The sequence below is a fragment of the Trachemys scripta genome, chromosome 23, assembly GCF_013100865.1.
Source record: "Trachemys scripta elegans isolate TJP31775 chromosome 23, CAS_Tse_1.0, whole genome shotgun sequence".
In the NCBI taxonomy this organism is placed as follows: domain Eukaryota; kingdom Metazoa; phylum Chordata; order Testudines; family Emydidae; genus Trachemys; species Trachemys scripta.
Window position 1 is genome coordinate 7,515,214 of NC_048320.1, and position 19,621 is coordinate 7,534,834.

Genomic DNA, 19,621 nt, shown 5'->3' on the forward strand with positions numbered 1-19,621 from the left:
AGTCTGAATCTGTAAAAAGCAACAGAGGGTCACCCTCACCTGAATGAGCAGTGTTGCAACCTGGCATATGGGGTTGCAACAGCACACAAATTTGGCCCAGCCGGCCCTCCCCACCCCCGCCATGACACGTGCCGGTCACAATGCCACTTACTCAAGTGAGTGAAGCTCTTTCAGTTCATGAATTGGTTAAAATAAAATAAAACCCACCCTCCCCCATCCCACACACACATTTAGACCCTACGCACGTGCCTAGTTTGTGTATGCATCAGCCTGGTTCTGCTTTCATCTCATAATAAAAGACTCTCATAGTACACCTCTACCTCGTTATAACCGACCCGATATAACACGAATTCGGATAGAACGCGGTAAAGCAGCGCTCCGGGGGGCAGGGCTGCACACTCCGGCAGATCAAAGCAAGTTCGATATAACACGGTTTCACCTATAACCTGGTAAGATTTTTTGGCTCCCAAGGAAGCGTTATATCGGGGTAGAGGTGTATAACTGTTCAGATTAAAAATAGTGAAATTTACAGAAGTCACAGCTTTGCTCCTGTACAATGAGATCCCCAGAAGGGAGTGAATTGCTGTATGATCGAAAGTGTTACCTCCTTCCAGTAACTGTGTTGTATAGGCAAAGCAGAGTTAGGAAATCTCAGCTGCATTTGTATTCATTAAGCTTGGCCCATGAATACCTATAATGAGAAATGCTCCGTATATACAGAAATGAGGCAATGTCACGTTTTCTCCCTCACTGTGTCAAGAAACGTTTATCCACATGGAGTCGTTTTTAGCAATGCAAGTTTCTGATTTAAAATTGAAAATTTTAAATGTGTGGTGTGTCTTTTAGGGGGACAGTCACTCTCCTTTCACCCTCCTAAATAAGAAATGCAGAAGAGAGGTACTAATCTGAGGGAGCAGAATGTCATTCATTAAAAATGTCTTAGGAAAAATGGCCTGCTGTACTAAATGAGGATGCAGTTCTATCCTCCTAAGACCCTAAGACTTACGGCTTTATCGCGGAGTTCTTGGACATCTGCAGTCGTGTTCTCAGAGGTGTTGAGCACTTGAAGGTAAAAGGAGCTGCAGACACTCAGTATCTTTGAAAATCAGGCCACCATTTAGAACACAATGCAGAGGAATAAATCTTTTGCAGTAAATTTCCCTTCAGTACACAGAGAATTAGGCATACAGGTACTGCCGATTAATATTAATAGGAGACTTCTGGCTAATACCCCAGGATAGCTCTATACAAATTAATGAGAGATACTAGTCCTCTTTGTTTCACCTTTGCAGAATCAAGTCAGTTCATATCAGCCTTCAAAACTCTAAGTAAAGGTAGCTTGGTAATAACATCTTGTAGGAATTAGTGTGCAGTAGCAATCTAAACCGAATGTGTGAAGCTATGAAACAGTATCTCAAGTTGCCATGGTTTCCAGTGGAATTACCTTATAATATCATACAGCACCGGTATTTTACATTCTTTTTTCTCTCCCTACGTCTCCACAAAATCATGCTGCAGATGGAGCTCTTAACTAATCACAGTTCAGGAAGCTACTATTTCTATATATTACCCAGCAAACTTATGTGTTTGTGCAAATTAGCAAAAATATGATGTTTGTATTTTTGATATAAAGCCTAGTCTCTCTGAGAAATAATAATGCCAGAATGAAAGGGAACTGATGTAGGAAGTTTGGAGACAACGAGCGGGAGATAGTATAGAATACTTGTATACAAATTCATTTATACCTCAGTACTGCAGACTTCTTAAAATGCTGCTGCTTTCTTGTGTTACACATTGGCTTTTTTTAATTGTCTAAATTTCGCTTCAAATTGCATATCTTGGTTTGTCATTGTGGAGATACGTTTAATTGTTGAATGCATTTATTCTTCTATTTTCAGTAACCTGAGAGTCCCTGAAGTCTCTAAGCAGTACATTCTTCTTTATAATTGGCTGGTGTGGTAAAGGGGACAAACCGGAGGGTGGTTTTGTTTGTGTGTTTGATGGATTTTAGTCAGAGAGGTGAAAATGCCATTTCGGTTTGAGGAAGAGAAAAATTACAGTTTTAACAAGAATTTTTTAAATCCCTTGTGCACATGCGTGTATGTGTGTAAAAAAACACACCTTGTGTATATACTGTACACACATACACATATACACTTTCTCTCTCTCTCTCTCTTTTTCTCAGGTCCAGGTTTCAAAAATGCTCATACCCAACAGCTCCCATTTAGGTACTGAAATGAAGTGGCCATTTCAGAAGCAGCCATTGTTTCCAAAGGGAGCTGTTGGGTGCTGAACATCACTTCTTTAGGAGTTTAAATGGGAGCTGGGCTCTTCTGAAAATCTGGCCCTTACTGGACTCCGGTACTGTGCCATTTTCTCTTTTCATCTAGGAAACTGTGTCTCTTTCCTTCATAGCTCAATACCCCTATTTCTGTTTTACACCTCTATTATCTATTTGCTAGTAAGAAAATTAGTTCTCCTGTATAGTACCTCTCTCCATGCTCAATATCCCATTCTGTTTGAAACCCCAATTATTTTTTGATCAATACAGATAAAACATACCACTCCCTGTCATTATTATTCTTTTTATGTTTTAGTGGATGCAGACCCGTTTGTTAAGGCACATTCACACAAGAAATCAAATACATTAATCACAGATTTAGCTCAAGAAATCAAATCTCTTGGTTCTGTCATATTTTAGCCAACACTTTCAGCACTAGCGTGCTCTGTGTGCTCCCCAATTACGTATATATGCCAAGGCACTCAGCTCACTGGGACACAGACACCAGGGATATGGTGTTGTGGTTAGTTATTTTACAGTGCCCAAAGGGGTGCTGGGTGCCATACACCACAGATAAAAAGACATGAGGCCATATTCTCCCCTTGCTAGCACTCTGTGCAGTCATTTTCACCTGCACACAGCCAATGTAGGGTGGGTACAAAATGCAATCCAATCAGAATGCTAGCATTGTGCACAGACTTCATACAGGTGAAATGTTGGTACAAGTGGACAGGAGTGGTAGTTTGGGGCTCTGTTGTACTCCTGGTATAATAAATGTAATAAGATGGGATAATTTCATTGCAATATCCCATGTCTTCATCAAGATAAACTGGGGACAAGCTTGGGTTCCAGATGTTGGGTCACAACACGTGAGAATTCATCACAAGTCCTTCAGTTAATTAAACAGGCAAACGTTATCTGTACCAAAGCATAGTAAGTTTGGTGTGCTGCCGTCATTGGGAATAGTACTGTTAGGCGTCCCAGAAGTCTGCCTGGAATAAATAGGGCCGTCTTACTCCACTACTTTCAGTGTAATAGCTATAAAAATAGTGAGGGAATTTATCACAGCTTGACAAAATGAACATAGGAGAACCATTACCTTGTGTAAGTAACCCTGTAGACAGTCATAAAGAAATGCCACTGTTCTCTGACTGTTTAATCACATTCAGAAGTACAGAATCAAGACAGGATAAAAAAAATGCTACTAACCGGGGTGGCAAATGTAGTAGGGACTGTTGAGGGCAGTATAAGCTAGTGTTGTAATAATAATTAGAGTGAAAGCATTGGACTAAATACACCTGTGGCATAGATGGAAAATGTGAAAGAAGAAAGGTGATGCTTTAACTTGGTCTCAGGTGGTGGGTCTGCTCTTTTAATGAAGCTCTGAAATGCATTTTTGAATTGAAAGAGTTGGGCAGGGCTGCAGCCCCAGTGTCAGTCTGAACAGAAGATGGGAAATGACACCCAGGCAGATTCTAAACCGTGATTAATGACATGGAGATCTGAAATAATTGCAGCCACCAGAAAAAGACTTTACCATGAATAGAGTAGCTCACTGTTACCAGCTTGTGATAGATGCAGCCCAAACACTGACGGATACAGTGCAGTTTGTGTGTTTTATATACAGTAAAGGTCACATTTTAATCAGCTAAAATGTACATCTAGTTTGCTGCTTTACATTACTCCACCACCTTTATTTCCTTCCAAGCCTCCTCCCTTAGGCCCTGGTCCAGCAAAATACTTAAGCATGTGCTTAACTTTAAGTACCCAAGTAGTTCCATTGACATCAAAGCATCTGCTTGATGCTTTGCTGCACCAGGGCTTTCGTAAGTCCTTTGCACTCCACCGTGGTTAGAACAGGCTGTATCCTGACCCGAGTTCTCTGCCAGTGCATCTCCAAGATGTTCTGGTTGTTCTAAAACTGTTCGGGGCCAGACTTTTTTCAAATGGCCTTTCATTGTGGTCTGCCATCAAAGTACTTTGACTCCAGCTAGTTTTATCGATCAGGCAATTGGTGTGTAGTAAAACAACATGCACTGTGGATAACGGTGAGACAGCAGAGGAAGTGAAGGAGCTGCTTGCAGGAGACTTGAAGCCTGGAGCAGGCTTGCTAAATGAGCTAACCAGAGACACCTGGCACAGGTAGGGAACCTCAAGTAACTGGTTCCTTGTAAGAAAGCTGAAGCAGTTGTTTGAGAGGCCTGATTCTGGGAAGCGTACAGGGGAGTCAGCTCAGAGCAGGACAGCTGCAAGCCAAACTCCAGGGTGGGTCACACCCTAAGAACTCATTTAGAAAAAGGACCATGAACGAACCCCTTGTCACACCCAGGCTGTGAGGTAAGCGCATGTCTCAGGACAGATTTTGGGGACTTTGAGTTTTTCTTTTGAGTTTATATGTCTGAATAAACCCTTACCCCAATAAGGGGCAAGCAACATTTGAAGGAACAAGTGTGTGGAGTCTCTGTAGAGGGAGAATAAAGGGCACCCCGGCCACAAGAGGGCACCTGGACCAACTCATTTATAATAACCCTGCTGCTCAACCCAATCTAGTTAGTCCACTGGTCTCTCCCAAATGGTAGCACTTTATATTGATTACTCTAAGGAATTTTTAGCTGACTACTCCCAATCAGGCCCAACATATCCAGCAGGTGAAGGTGCTAAATATATTTTAAATCCAAGATCATTGGAGTGCTTAATTTAGAGAAGGCTTAATTACTCGATCTATCTGTCTTATCTATCACATATATTTCTTAAGTATTCCTGAGATTTCTTTTCACACTGTCTTAAGGAAATATTTATTTACTTAAAATACAAAGTAATCCATTCTTAACAGCCAGTGAGTCAGCTGGTATGCTTATAAACTAATCTAGGACATAAGGATTTCTTCTTTGCTAACAGAGATTCATTTTGTCAAAACTTATTAAAACAGTGCCTTATCTTTTGTAGCCTTTAAATCTAAAGGGTGGCCAGAGATTTCTCAATTCCATCCATGATGCTTCCCTTGGCTTCTTCTGTTATCTGCCATTATTTCAGTCAGTTCAGTGCAGATGTTTCCCTGAATGAGTTCTTGATGAGAATTCATCTACATTATCCTGGATAAACTAGAGATGTTCTGCTTCTCTGGGACAGCCATGTGTTTAGTGTAAGCTGAGGCATGTACTCTACTGTACATAATAAAATACAGGCACAATGTCACCAGTGCAAATAGAATATTAAACAAAAAAGAAACCTTGAGAAATATGAATATTACATCAGGATCATTAGCAGAATTTCAGAGTTTCAACTGATCTGCAACAGTGAGATGACTGCTGATCAAAGAGACTGGAAAATACTTGATAACTTTCTATCATGAATCATGATGTCGGTAGAGGTTGTTAATGCCCTGTTAAAGGAGATTAGGGTGCCAACTTTCGTCAAATGAGGGGGTCGTTAGGCACATGCACAGTAAACTGTCTCTCGACATGTGAAGATCTTGCTAGGTACCATTCTTTTTCTGACCTGCCCTTTCTGGAGAAGATTGAGAATATGGTTCCAAGACAATTTGAGAGTCCGATTTCTTTGATCCTGACTCTGTCCTTGACCTAGATCTTAGCCTCCATGTAGATATGTCTGTGGCGGTTTAATTGGTAACTGTTCACCTCCTAGTAAGAGACAAGGGTCAAATGACCTTGCTGATTTTATTACATCCATCAGAAATCTTTGATCACAAAATTTTGTTGATTTGACTACAGACCCTTGCAGGGTAGACCAGTCTGTGTCAGAATGATTCCATTCCTGCCTTTTAAAGAAGTCCCAGAGTGTGGCATTGGGCAGTTACCCCTTGGGCTCTTTTCTATGGGATTCCACAGTTTTCTGTTTTGCCATTTCTCCCGATCAGTATACATGTCAAGCCATTGGGTGATAGTGAAGCAGACTGGGCTATGATAGCACCAATATATAGATCCTATATACAATCCTGTGTCTTGTATTCATCAAAAATTAAGTGCATCACATACCTGTTTGGCTGAGATAGGGTCTTTGTTAAGGCTTTCAGTTAAGATGGGATGTCTTTCTAAAAGGCGTCCTCCGGTTAAACCACAAATTAAATTCAATACCGAAATCACTGGGTGAAATTCTCTGGCCTGTGTTATGCAGATGATCAGACGAGATGATCATAATGGTCCCATCTATCCTTAGTCTCAGGGACTGACTTTTGGTTGTGTGTTTAGTACCTAGCACAATGTGGTCTTGATCTACAATTGGAATCCTTAGACTCTACTGCAACACAACAAAATTATTGTAATAATAATTATATAAATGACAGTCTAGATAAGGTGATTTGATTTTAGTTGGCTGAGGGAAGCAACCAAAGAACATGACAGGGTAGGTATCTTGCCCCAGAATTAGGGAATGTGCCTGTCCTTTCCCAAAGAAATTTGCAATCTTGTCACACTTCTTCTGGATCTTCAATTACTTTTAGATTTCTAGGTAACTTCTCTGGTTGAGGGCACCTTTGTTCATCTCTGCATGGCATAATCGAAGAAACCATTCTTTGCTGCAGACTTCACAGCTCCAAGGTGTTATTGAATCAACTAGTTTAGAAAGAGACTGAGTCTGAAAATTGTGGGATATTCATACAAATAAGAATAGCACTTGTAGTGACATAAAATTACAAAGATTTTGAATTCTCCTGCTTTGCAACCTAAGCTGATCAGTGTTTTATTTCATGGGGTGTAATATGGCACACATAGGTGCATTTCCTATTTTGCCTGTGTTATTTCTTGCATAAAGTTTAATGAACTCTATATCAGTTCACAGTTAATCTCTATAATAAAATTTCAGGATTGTCGTTCTGAATCCTAGAATGTCTGGTGAGTCAGAGTGGAGTGATGGAGACAGCTACAGGCATGGTTGAAAGCTCTTTTGGTTCAGAATATCACCAGGTTGAATCATCACAGGGTTTGTGATCTGTTGCTATACAATTTTTAAATTCTCAGCCATTTTAATTACACCCAGGTGGTGTACAGCAACAGTAAGGCCATGCCATGCCAAAAGTCCTACATCATTATAATGCCCGAGTAACTCTCACACCCTTATTCTACAGCTAATTTACATGCAACAATTTCATTGGTTATATGAGGGAGACTGCACAGATGGTGGATTACGTGGCCCAGCTGCCACAGTTCTTCAAAACCACCCACAACCAGCACACACAATATTCCCAAACACACACAGCGCCTCACCACAGCATCCACCTGTCATTCGCCACCTGCAGGAATCAGCACAAATCTCCCAGCACAGAACAACCCCCACACAAATCAACACAACTCTCCCAGCCCTACACACACATTTGCCCACCTTCCTTCATACTGTCTGCGAGAACCAGATGGAGTGTTGGAGTCCAAAGGTTCTGTGGTAGTTGGAATGTGACAGCTGATCAGAAGGTGGGAATAACAGCTGTGCAGGGTAACAAAGAGGTGGTTGTGCCTCTAGCCAGGGGAACAGCCCTCTGTACAAACTGTGGGGAACATGGACTTTTAAGTTCTCAGCCATTTTGACTTTATAAATTACACAACACAAAATCCCAAAACACAACCTCCCCAAACACAAGTCAACACAACCACCCTTCGTTCACCACCAACACAACTCAATAGCACGACCTTCTAGACACAACAACACAACCAGAACACACAATAACCCCAAACACAGACAGCTCCTCACCACAGCAAACATCCCTCATTTGCCACACACACAAATCAGTACAAAATCTCCCAGCACTAGACGCACACTCGCCCACCCTCACATTTTTACCATAAACTCGAGCAGGAAAGCTGCATTTCCTGACTGGTACATGAAATAAATCATCGGTGCAAAATTCAATCAGTTAACTTCAGCGATCAAATGATCCTTCAAAAATGTCCACCGTGAGTGGTGAACCTTTGTGCTCTGTGTGTGTGCTGGGCAGGACATTGGCTTAGAGCATTTTTGTTTTTTCAGGAGACATTTTTTCAAATTGTCTTAGCAGACTTTCTTTAAAGAGACTTTCCAGAGATGTCTAGTAGAAAAGGAGACACTTGTCTTTGCTGGGACAGGAAGTACTGTGGGCACTGCAGTTCTAATAGAAGTTCACTGTAGAGCTCTGAATAAAATACGAACATGAGTCTCTTGGAAAAGCAGATTCACTGGGCCCAGTGTCAACTGTCTATGTTTTGGAAGGTTTTCATCCAGTTAGCTGCAAGAAAGGCAACTTGGATGTAAATCAGGGGGCTTGGAATTTACAGAGCACAAAGAAAATCTATTGTGCCTGATGCTCACTTACACTGCCAGAGTTGTGTAAAGGGGCCTTAGTGTAACCGTGCCTTAAAGTGAGAGTTAGTGTAATGTACACCTATTTTAAATCCCCTTTACTTGGCCTTAGTGATAGAAAGGTGTCTTCCTGTAAAAGAGAATCAGGCCCATTAGCTCTTTATCTTCATCATCCATTGTAATCTTTGGGCACATTGAGAATTATTTTAAAATCACAAAACTGGAATTTTAAATGTGAGGACATGTCTGTGGGCAAAGAGTGTAGTAGGCAGAAGATACCTACTAAAGCAGGAAGGACGAGATGGAGGAGTAGCTTTAGGGATAATACGGCTTTCCTTAATCTAGTGATGTTCAGTGTCAGAAGACTGCAGTTCTTCCTGTAATTCTTTTGTATTGCTACATGATGTAATGAAGTTGACAAATCAACTGGGAAAAAAAAGTGTTCCCCCAACTCACAAGTGAGACTCATCCCCTCCAGACAAGGTGCTCAGGAAATAGCTGAATAAACCGAGTTTGCTGCATGCCTCGAAAGAGTAAAAACAAAAAACAACCCCTCGCCCAAATCCCAGGGTTTTTTTGGACCAGCAGACGAAGTGAGTTCCTCCCTCATCCTGAAAACACTGTGACCAGCCTGGCAGCGTTCAGAGTGTTAACTGGAATCTGCTAGTTGATTGTAACTGCCGGGAAAGTGAATAACAGAAGTGGATCTCTGTAAGGAAGTCAGGGCACAACCCATGCAGGGCTTTGTAGGTCAAAATTAACACCTTGGTTTGCTTTTTGTATGTGCTGTGGATAATGAATGATGGAATGTAGGGATGTGCTTGAATATCAAATTACTAATAGCATGTGAATTGTGATAGTCAGTTCTCTGACAGTCAGTGCCCTTGTGTTTCACTTTTGGGCCTCACCCGGGGTGAATTATGTGAGGCTTTTGTGATTTGAATCCATGTTCACTAGGGACTAAGATAGAACCACCCAGTTCATGTTCATTGGTGCCCTCAATCTGCATTTGAACCCTGGTCTCCAATGGTGAAAGCCTAGAGAAGAAACCTACCCCGAGCTGATTTGTTTATGTGGTGATGTAATTTTCTCTTATGGTAAAACATTGTAATGGGAAGCCCAAGATTTTTTTCCCCCTTAAAATGGAACTGTGAAGAGAAAAGTTTGACACAGTCACAGCTCACCCCTATCAAATGGCGCTAATACGACAACATGGTATTGGGCAATCCTAATACTGATTTGTAAAATCTTCAAACATAAGAACATAAGAATGGCCCTACTGGGTCAGACCAAAGATCCATCTAGCCCAGTATCCTGTCTTCCAACAGTGGACAGTGCCAGGTGCTCCAGAGGGAATTAACAGAACAGGTAATCATCAAGTGATCCATCCCCTGTCGCTCATTCCCAGATTCTGGCAAACAGAGGCTAGGGACACCATTCCTGCCCATCCTGGCTAATAGCCATTGATGGACCTATCCTCCATGAATTTATCTAGTGCTTTTTTGAACCCTGTTATGGTCTTGGCCTTCACAACATCCTCTGGCAAGGAGTTCCACAGGTTGACTGTGCCTATTAATTTTATTTGGTGACCCCTAGTTCTTGAGTTATGAGAAGTAGTAAACAACACGTCCTTATCTACTTTCTCTACGCCAGTCATGATTTTATAGATCTCAATCATATCTCCCCTTATCCACCTCTTTTCCAAGCTGAAAAGTCCCAGTCTTATTAATCTCTCCTCATACAGAAGCCGTTCCATACCCCTAATCATTTTTGTTGCCCTTTTCTGAAACTTTTCCAATTCCAATATATCTTTTTTGAGATGGGGCGACCACATCTGCACACAGTATTCAAGATGTGGGCGTACCATGGATTTAGCATCAAAGCACCAAACAAGATCAGTTACCCATTTAGGCCCAGTAATTTTTGTATGATTGATCCTTATTAATTTTTTTTAATTAATATTTGTAAATGTGTTTATTTTAGCATTTCTAGAGGAATCTAATTCTTATCTTTCCCCTTAAATAACGTTCTGCTCTGTGTATACAAACGGTGGACCTCATTCTCATTTAAACTAAGGCCCTTTACGCTACCCTGGCAATTTCTGTAATTTCTCCAGCTCTGTGCACCAATATAACAATGAAATAATTTCCCTTTCCACTTCTGCTGATATTGTTTCTTCTCAGCCAGCAGGTGTCACTGTTAAACAGATTCAAGAATTCTAAGGCATGCCAAAATTCCAATGTGTGTGAACTCTTCAGGACCAGCTTAACCTACTGCTGAAAATAGAAGCTGAGACGTGAAACAAAAGGATGAAATGTGATTAGTTTGTAGTAGCGTTGCCATACAGAAGTCCTGCCATACCTTATACCTTATGCAGCATTGATATAATATCAAGAATTCAAAGGAGACATATCAGAAAGACAGATATAAATGGGGATTCAAATGTGTATCTATAGCAATAATATCCCAAGTACATTGGGCACAATATACCACACGTTACCCGGAGTACAAGATCATGAGTTTTCATTGTGATTGAAGTGGACCGTCAGAGCATCCATAGAGCACCATCAAGGGGATCATAAGCAGAGTGATTAGGAAGACTTATTCCAACCGTTTGTTTTAATTTTGTTTCCTTTCTTTGGACCAGATGATTCAGCCCTGCACTTGCCAGTATCTGTTTTATCTGTCTCTGATCTACTTTTCTTTCTCCTTTGCCACGTCCCGTCCCCCACAACCCTGGGAGCACTATGTTTACTCTCCCCCAATCAGACATTGAGCCACGCTGTCCTGAGAGAGTTAGGTGCTCTCTGCAGAAAACCAGTCTTGCACTTTTCACACATACAGAGTTTGATCCTGTCCAAAGCAGGTGTGGAGTGTTGTACAAAATAAAAAATTATAATCAGGATGGGGAGCCCGGGGAAACCCAGTCCTGAATGAATGAGAATGTTGCTACACAACCACCAAGTCACTCCTGCCTTCTGGCATGTAGTTAAGAACCTTAAAGGCCTGAAGAGCAGATCCCTATCTAAGTCCACTCCAAAGAGGACAGATTCCTCCCCAACTCCATCTTCCAAGCAGACAAATCTTCCTGCCCATTTAGGTATGTCCTAAGCCCCAGGACCATGATAAAGAACGTACACAGGAGCAAGGCTCTGCCAATACCAGACTCTGCACCAGCAGCAACGCTGTCTGCGGCACTATCCAGGTCAAGGGACCGAGAACCACCGGTACCAATGAAGAGCACCCAATGGGAGCTTCATTCACCAGCTGTACCCCCACGGACCCCAGATGGATTCAGCAGCCAAGAGCCTTTCCACATCAACTCTGACGGGAGAGGCAGACAGGACCCTATGCACCCTGGGAAGAATGGAGATGTACACAACTGTGGAGGACATCTTTGATCTCCTGGATCTGCAATCTTCCCTTTTGTCAGAACCAATCCTCACCGGGGATATTTTGACCCTGTCAGGAGACACAATGTATGGGAAAAGAAGTCCATCCTCCATCCCATCTACTAACTGATTTTTCTTTAGCAGAACTGATAGCACCATCGACTGACCCAGATTCGACTTTCTCATCATTGGGGGAATCAGAAGTACCAGAGGAACAGTCATCACCTCCACTCAGGGAGATCAATCCAAACCGGACATTGCGAGCTGCCTGGAACCAATCTTGTCCACCCAAACCTGGACACCCGCCCTGGGACCGGTGGTACCCCATGCTTTGGGGACCTCTGGAACTCACCTTTAACCCCTGATGACAGCACTGGTTGGGCCCTTAGGACCTGTACACATAACACTCAGGGTCTTTACAATTTAATAGGGAGTCATATTACCTCTCCCCTCCAAGACAGCAATCAGAATTTCCTCCTGATTTGAAGAGGGGGAATACAAGCCAGATCCATTGTTACCAACAGGGATATTTTCCTCCTCTCCTGATGAGGCTGTTGCTCCAGATTCGCCATCTCCTTTGGACAACCACAACCAATTCCAAAAGTTGCTATGGAGAGCCGCAGTAGAGCTCAGGATTTCCTTAGTGGAGATCCAGGACACACGACATAAGCTCCTGAACAGCCCACAACCCAAGGGATCAAGCTGGATAGCACTCCCAGTGAATGAAGCCATAGTGAAACTGGCAAGGACAGTATAGCGTACATTGGCAGGAAATGCAAGACATACTGCTCCAATGGAGCTCAAGGCCAGCACTCCAGAAGCAATGCTGTCCTACTCCCTTGGATAGGCCACTTGAACTGTGCCTTTCCTCCCATCCTACAGCTATCCTGGAGTGATTTGGAAAATGTGACAAGACAGAGCACAAGCCATCATTTTTGCACCCAAATGGCCCAGACAGTTCCCAAGTCTTTTGTGAATGTCAACCCCACTGCCCATCAACATTCAGACCTTGTCAGATCTATTGGCTCAAGAGAACGGCAAGCTCAGTCATCCCAACCTGGATGCTCTTCATATCACAGCTCGAATGGTCATCACATCTAGAACATCCCTGTCCCAGAGCTGTGCAAGCCATTATTAATGACAGCAGCAAGGACTCCACCAGATAACATTATCTTGCCAAGTGGAAGTGTAACACCAACAGACCCCGGTCGTCAGTGGGCAAGATTGAACCTGGGACCTCTGAAGCTTAGTGCGTCAGCCTCTACTGCATGAGCAAAAAACCACTTGACTCTTAGCCAAGACTGTAGCAGACTCATTAATCTCTGGATGGGCTAGGTACAACTAGAGGGGGGACAGAGCACCACACTAAGCAAGCATGGGTTACAGAAGCATTTCTCTATCTGGGACCGGCAGTCCTACGTCTCCAGAAACAGCAACAAACAGGTATCTTCGATAACCTCCTTACCCTCAAGATGATGTATCTTTCCCTTAGCTTGCTGCAGGCCCACTTGGCAACAGTCAGTACATGTCACCCACCAAAGGACAGCTACTCTGTCTTTATTCATCCAGTAACTACTAGGTTCCTGACAGGTTTAATCAGAACCTTTCCAAAAGTATCAATGCCAACCCATCACTGGGACCTTGATTTAGTTCTTTTAGCGCCCACTAAGCCACCCTTGCAACTCCTAGCTACATGTTTGATGTCTCACCTGTCCGTGAAGGATGCCTTCCTCGTTGCCATTTCCTTGATCAGAAGGGTAGGTGAACTTGTGGCCCTAATGGCATACCCACCATACACAATATTCCATAAAGAGAAGGTCTCTCTACAACTGCACCCAAAATTCACCCCTAAAGTAGTTTCAAAATTTCACATAAATCAGATTATCCACTTGCCTGCGTTCTTCCCAAAGCTCCATGCTTCCAACGAGGAGCGGAGGCTTCATGCCCACGACGTGTGATGAGCAGTGTGCCCGTGACATGTGATAAGCGTTGATATTTTACCTGAAGAGAACAAAACAGATCAGAAAGTCAGGTAGATTGTTTGTTGCCATAGCAGAATGACCCTGAGGACAAGCTATTTCCTCCCAGAAACTCTGCAAGTGGATCTCTGGCTATATCCTACTTTGTTTCACATCTGCTCCTCCACACAGAGTACAGGATCGCTCTACAAGAGCACAAGAAGCCTCAGTAACCTCACTGCACAAGGTATCCCTGCTTCTTATTTGCAAGGGAGCAACGTGGAGCTCCATCCACACATCCACAAGACATTACACCTTGGTCCAAGTCTCCTCTGCTGACACATCTTTTGGGATAGAGGTTCTACAAGCAGCCATACCCTTCTCTTGTCACAGTATTCTTGTCAGTCACCCACAGTGGAATACACATAGGGACCAGCAATCTAAGAAACGGAAGTTACTTACCTTATTGTACCTCGAGTTCTTTGAGATGTGTGGTTCCTGTCTGTATTCAGCTACACTTTCCCCTTCCCCTCTGCTCCGATCATGTCTGGATTAACAGTAGAGAAGGAACTGGAGAGGCAGTCGGTCCACACCACCCCTTATAGAATCATAGAAGATTAGGGTTGGAAGAGACCTCAGGAGGTCATTTAGTCCAACCCCCTGCTCAAAGCATATACCTTCAGAGCAGAGCATGAGGAGAGCAGGGCGCAGATACAGACTGACAAACACCAATTGCAAGAATTCTCCGGTCTCAGGCACTTGGAGCCCATGCATACCTGCAGTGGAATATAGATAGGGACTGCATGTCTCAAAGAAATCCAGTGACAGTAAGGGAAGTAACTTCCCTTTTTCTGCCTGTGCTCCGGCCCTTTCATAACCTGCATTCTGGTTGGTTGTGGAGCAGGCACACAGGGGCTACCCTGCTCAGTCCGGAGGGCTGTGCCTCATACTCAACTTTTCCAGTGTCCACATGTAACCCTCCCTTGTATTAGCCCTGACAGCAACAGTCTTGTGCATATCTTACATTGTGCCAGAACTTGCAGGATCAAGACCATTGTCTCTAGAGTATGTATATGTCGGTCTGGGAATATTCTGTGATGAACTGCGCAGCGTTCGCATGCGGTGACACATACCACCTAGGAGAATGAACAAAAGCTTTGATAACAGAGCTGGCAGCACTATTAATTTTTCACACAAAAAAACCTGCATTAAAAATAGAAACCCACTGAGAATAAACCTCTGCTATGGTGAAATTCAAAGCAAATCATTTCACTGGGCTTCTTGCTGTAGAAATCACTACTGTCATTCTCTGCTGTGTTTTTAAAAAAGACACTGCTGTTAGAATCAGGTTTAGTGTGCAATTATCATTGACAGAACAAGTGACTGCAGATATTTATCAGCAAGCCCAGAGCCACTGCTTTTAGGTATAAGAAATATTGCAGAGGTAACATTTTGCTCGTGAATCCTATCCTTTATTCTGAAATAGTTCGTGCATGCCTTATTCATAACAACAGCCCAAACCATGCACACAGATGTATTATACATACACAGACATTCTACCAGCCACAGCTGGAAGGCAATTAGGAACTACCTAGTAGCCTGGGGCTGCATGGGTTAAGAATTGCACCTTATCTTTTGGTGCATGGACCCAGGCATATTACAGGTGCCTAGATATGCCATTAATACTTACCATTAATATAGAGAGCTTTGTGTTCAAAGCTCTTTCCAAACATTTTCTGACTATTCTTGAATCACCTCTGTGCAGTAGGCAAGTGTGAGCGTTACTAGCTATGTTTCACAGATGGGAAAATTGAGGCTGACAGGCCCATGTATGGAGACAGAATCAGAGCTCTGAAGAGCTCCTGATTTCCAGTCCAGTGCATAAGACCAGACATCTCTCCCAAGGAAGGCCCAGAGCTGAGTTCTCTGAGTGGACTCAAACCACCATCCTTTTGGTTGAGGTAAATGTATGGGACATTGCCCAACAGATAAGTGGTGTAATCAGGTTAGCCATTAGATGTACTTGGTGTATTAAACTAACGGTAGTAATGAGTTTTGCTTGTACTGCTTGAGTTGCAGCTGCATCCTACGAAATTCAAGCAGTACATCACAGAGTCTGTTTCCTTTTAATCCATTTTCTTTCCTCTGTCTCTTTATGGGCACTTCTGAAGGCTAATCATCGGTAATGATCATCCTTTGCAGTTTTGGTCAGTGTAATTCAGAAGACCGCCGCTACTGTGAATATTACATTTGAGAGATTATTTTCTTTAAAGGGACACCACTGACTGAAAATCTAGTCAATTTCAAAGAAAAAAAGAAGAATCCTAAAGTGACTTCAGGTGCTACAACCACTTCAAACTCCCCCTTCCGTTTTTCATGGTTTTCCAGTCACGTTCCCAATCCCATTTGTACATGATTTTCTGTCCATCACTGCTGTGTGAAAGACTCACACAAACAGGAAAGTTACTGATTAAACTACACAGGTGCACGAGGACAGCAGTGAAACTGACTATACACAAAATGCTGCCAAATAAACAAAATACATAAACTGAATAAACAGAAATAAATATATTTCCTTTTCAGTTCTAGTCATCTTAAGCGTTACTTGTAACAATAGTAGTACAAAAATTTCAGAGTGATATTTAAGTTGATAATGTATCTTTACATTCATTGCATTTTGGGGGGAGGTACAATAGAATTATGTGTACGTTTAAGGCTCTGGCCTTTGACCCATGAAGAAAAGGTTCAAGTCCTGCCTTTTAAGGAAAACGGTTGAAAATGTGTTTTGTTGTTCATTCTTTTCTGCTAATACATTGGTGCTGGTGGTGGGGGCTGCCGCACCCCCTGGCTTGAAGCAGTTTCCGTCATATACAGGCTTTACGTTTGGTTCAATGGCTCTCATCCCCCCCACATAAAAACTGTTCCTGCATCCCTCTGCTAATGGCCATGTCTCCATATTTTAAAACCATCCGACAATCTGGCAAATAATCATCAGTCTCTGTATTACCTGTCAGAATTAAGGTTCTGTGTGTCAGAAGCTTGCTGAACACCTGGCCCTGGTTTACAAATCCTTCACTTTCGTGCTCCGCTTAAACAAAACGACAGGTCGTGGTTTTCCTTTTAGAAAGTCCTGTCTCGAAGGATTATCGTTCTTTGGATTTAGACATGCTGATAAGCCCTAGTGCTGTGGAAACATTGATCCTCTAGTCTAGATTACTCAGTTGCATTTAGATCATTCTAAGCACTGGCATATTAGTTTTTCCATTTGATAAGGTACTAATGGGATAGTAGTATACCCTGTCCTTAAAAACCCTATTAAAGCTACAAGTCACGTCATGTTAGCTTGGGGGAGGGGGGATTGTTGTTTTTTCAAATGTACAGCTACATTGGTTCCAGAAAACAAATGGGTTTAAAAAGTCCCTGAGGCTTCCAAGGTCTTAGAAAAGCGAAATAATGCAATACACGTGCCTTTGTTCCTTATCTGTAGTGTCAAGGGGAAGTTACAGACAGTTCTCTCTCTTCTCACTTGTGTTTTTCACTGTGGAGTACAACAAAGACGACAGTTCTAACAGTGTTTGTTTATTTTTCTGATACATCTGAACGATGTAGAAGATTGCCATGATGGCGCTCAAAAAGCCTGGGAGGTTACTGTATCCGGGCACTCTGCTTCTCAGAGTGTTCCTTCACGTGAATCTGTTTGTTGTTTTGTTTTTTCCTTTTAAAAATACAGTATATTTAAGGGTAGAGTGAGAAAGGGGTGTTGCTGTCAGGAGAAGCACTTCTAACAAAAACAAGAAATTCTTTTACCAGGAGACACTGTTCGCAGGCCACACAAGTCCAAGTATGGAATGTTCTCTGGGGCCTGATTTTTCTCTGCTTTACATCTTGTGCTGTCACTTTCACCAGTGCAAAGTGGATGTAGAATTCTGTCATTCTGATCTGGTTATGTTTTATACCTGCTTTGCACTGGTGTTAAATGACTAGAGAGAGCTCAAAGCAGAGGAGAGTCAGGTCCTTAATCTTCAAAGGGTCATTGTCAATTTGAAATACCAAAATTTTCAGCTGGAAATGTGTGTGTTATAGTTACAAATTACACCTAAGATCACTAGAACTGAAAGAAGTTAATGAAATACATTTTCCTCTCTTTTTTTCCAGTTTACTTTATGTGCTTGACAGCACTCCATATATATAGTCCACTTTCACTTTCCTGTCAGTTAATTAGCTTCTCCCTTGCTGAAACCATCTTTGTAAATATCAACAGGAAAGTTTAAAAACCCTTGTAATATTGTTTTACATCAGAGTGGAATTACAACAGTGTTAAGAAGATATAACAGAATGAAGAATTTGGCTGATTCTTAAAAATTTCTTTCTGAAACTGGATTTTATTAAAATGTTTCACTTTCAAAAAGTTTTTCTCTGTAAAGTGATTTTTAAATAGCACCATAAGGTTCTATAATTGCTGTATCTCACTGATTATAGTTCATACCTGTTCACATTACAAGTAAAACTGTATTTTCTAACCTCCAATCCTGGTAATTCCCCCAGAATCTGTAAATCAAACATAGTTCTTAAGTCCTACACACTCACCAGTAATAAAAGTCCTGCGATTATTTTATGCCATGGTATACAAATCAGAATTAGTCCAGTTCATTCTCCCAAGCTGGGTTGGCTCTGCAAGGCTAACAGGAGTAAAAAAGTGCTGTTGTAAAATATTACTTTGTCCATGAAGCCAGCAAATATGACTCAGAAAACACATGCACATAGCAGATCTGAAGAATAAGGGCTTGTCTACACTTGAAAGTTATTTTAGGTAGGGTGTGAATAGCAATTCTGGTTGATTTCTCCATGTAGACAAGCCCTGAGAAGGTACCGTTTATGTGTAGTCACTTTTCTAACCATCCCCACAATTTAAAATGAGTTGACAGAGACCTAAAAGGAGAGAGAGAACAGCAGATGCTGTATCTGCAGAGAAAACTTGAAATGAGATCCGTGCCTCTCTTCTTTAACAGAAATGTTTTTCTAGCCTCAACTTCATGACCCAACAATTCTTATGTCAAGGAATTAAAGTAAGAAATCATCAAGCAATTGGGTCTAAAATAAGTGAGGTCCATTATAGTGGGGTACCATTGAGAAGTATGCAGAGATACATCCTCATTGGAGGGACTCAACCAAACGTCCAGGCTCTGTTTCAGCAGTTGTTTGGGCAGAATTTACAGCCAGTTAAGTGCATATTCTTCAGCTTGCACCCTACAGGCATGTGGATCTGAGAAGTCATTCGCTGGGGAAGTAGTTTGAGTGAGACTGACAGCCTAGATCTTCCTTGTAAGGCAGCACATAAGATGGGTGATACTGAATGACGCCAACCCCAAGGAAGACCCCTGGGATTTAAAAACAAAATGGGATTCTTCGAATACTAACTTTTGTTTTGTTCTTGTTCCCAGGAGTGGCCACACGCTGCTTGCCTTCTGGTTTTCTCGTCAGGATGGGAAGCTAAACCGACAACAGACTATTGAGCTGGGACATCACATTCTCAAAGCACACATTTTTAAGGTAACAAGAATTCAAGGAAAGGCTCACACCATCCTCTTCCCTGACACACACAGTCTGTCAATACCCACTATCAGAGAGACACGGTGGGTGAGGTGGTGTCTTTTATTGGCCCAACGTCTGTTAGTGAGAGAGACAAGCTTTCCTGGGACCAACAC

The 19,621-nt window shown here is 42.2% G+C and overlaps 1 protein-coding gene across 12 annotated transcripts in view; it reads left to right on the forward strand.

Annotated features, from left to right (window-relative positions):
• Positions 1-19,621, forward strand: part of TANC2 (tetratricopeptide repeat, ankyrin repeat and coiled-coil containing 2) — a 593,041-nt gene that overhangs the window by 525,155 nt on the left and 48,265 nt on the right. For all 12 annotated transcript variants that reach the window (XM_034755956.1, XM_034755955.1, XM_034755959.1 and 9 more), the window contains one exon: positions 19,358-19,466. In XM_034755956.1, the coding sequence (XP_034611847.1) occupies positions 19,358-19,466 (109 nt within the window). The remainder of the gene's footprint in view (positions 1-19,357; positions 19,467-19,621) is intronic.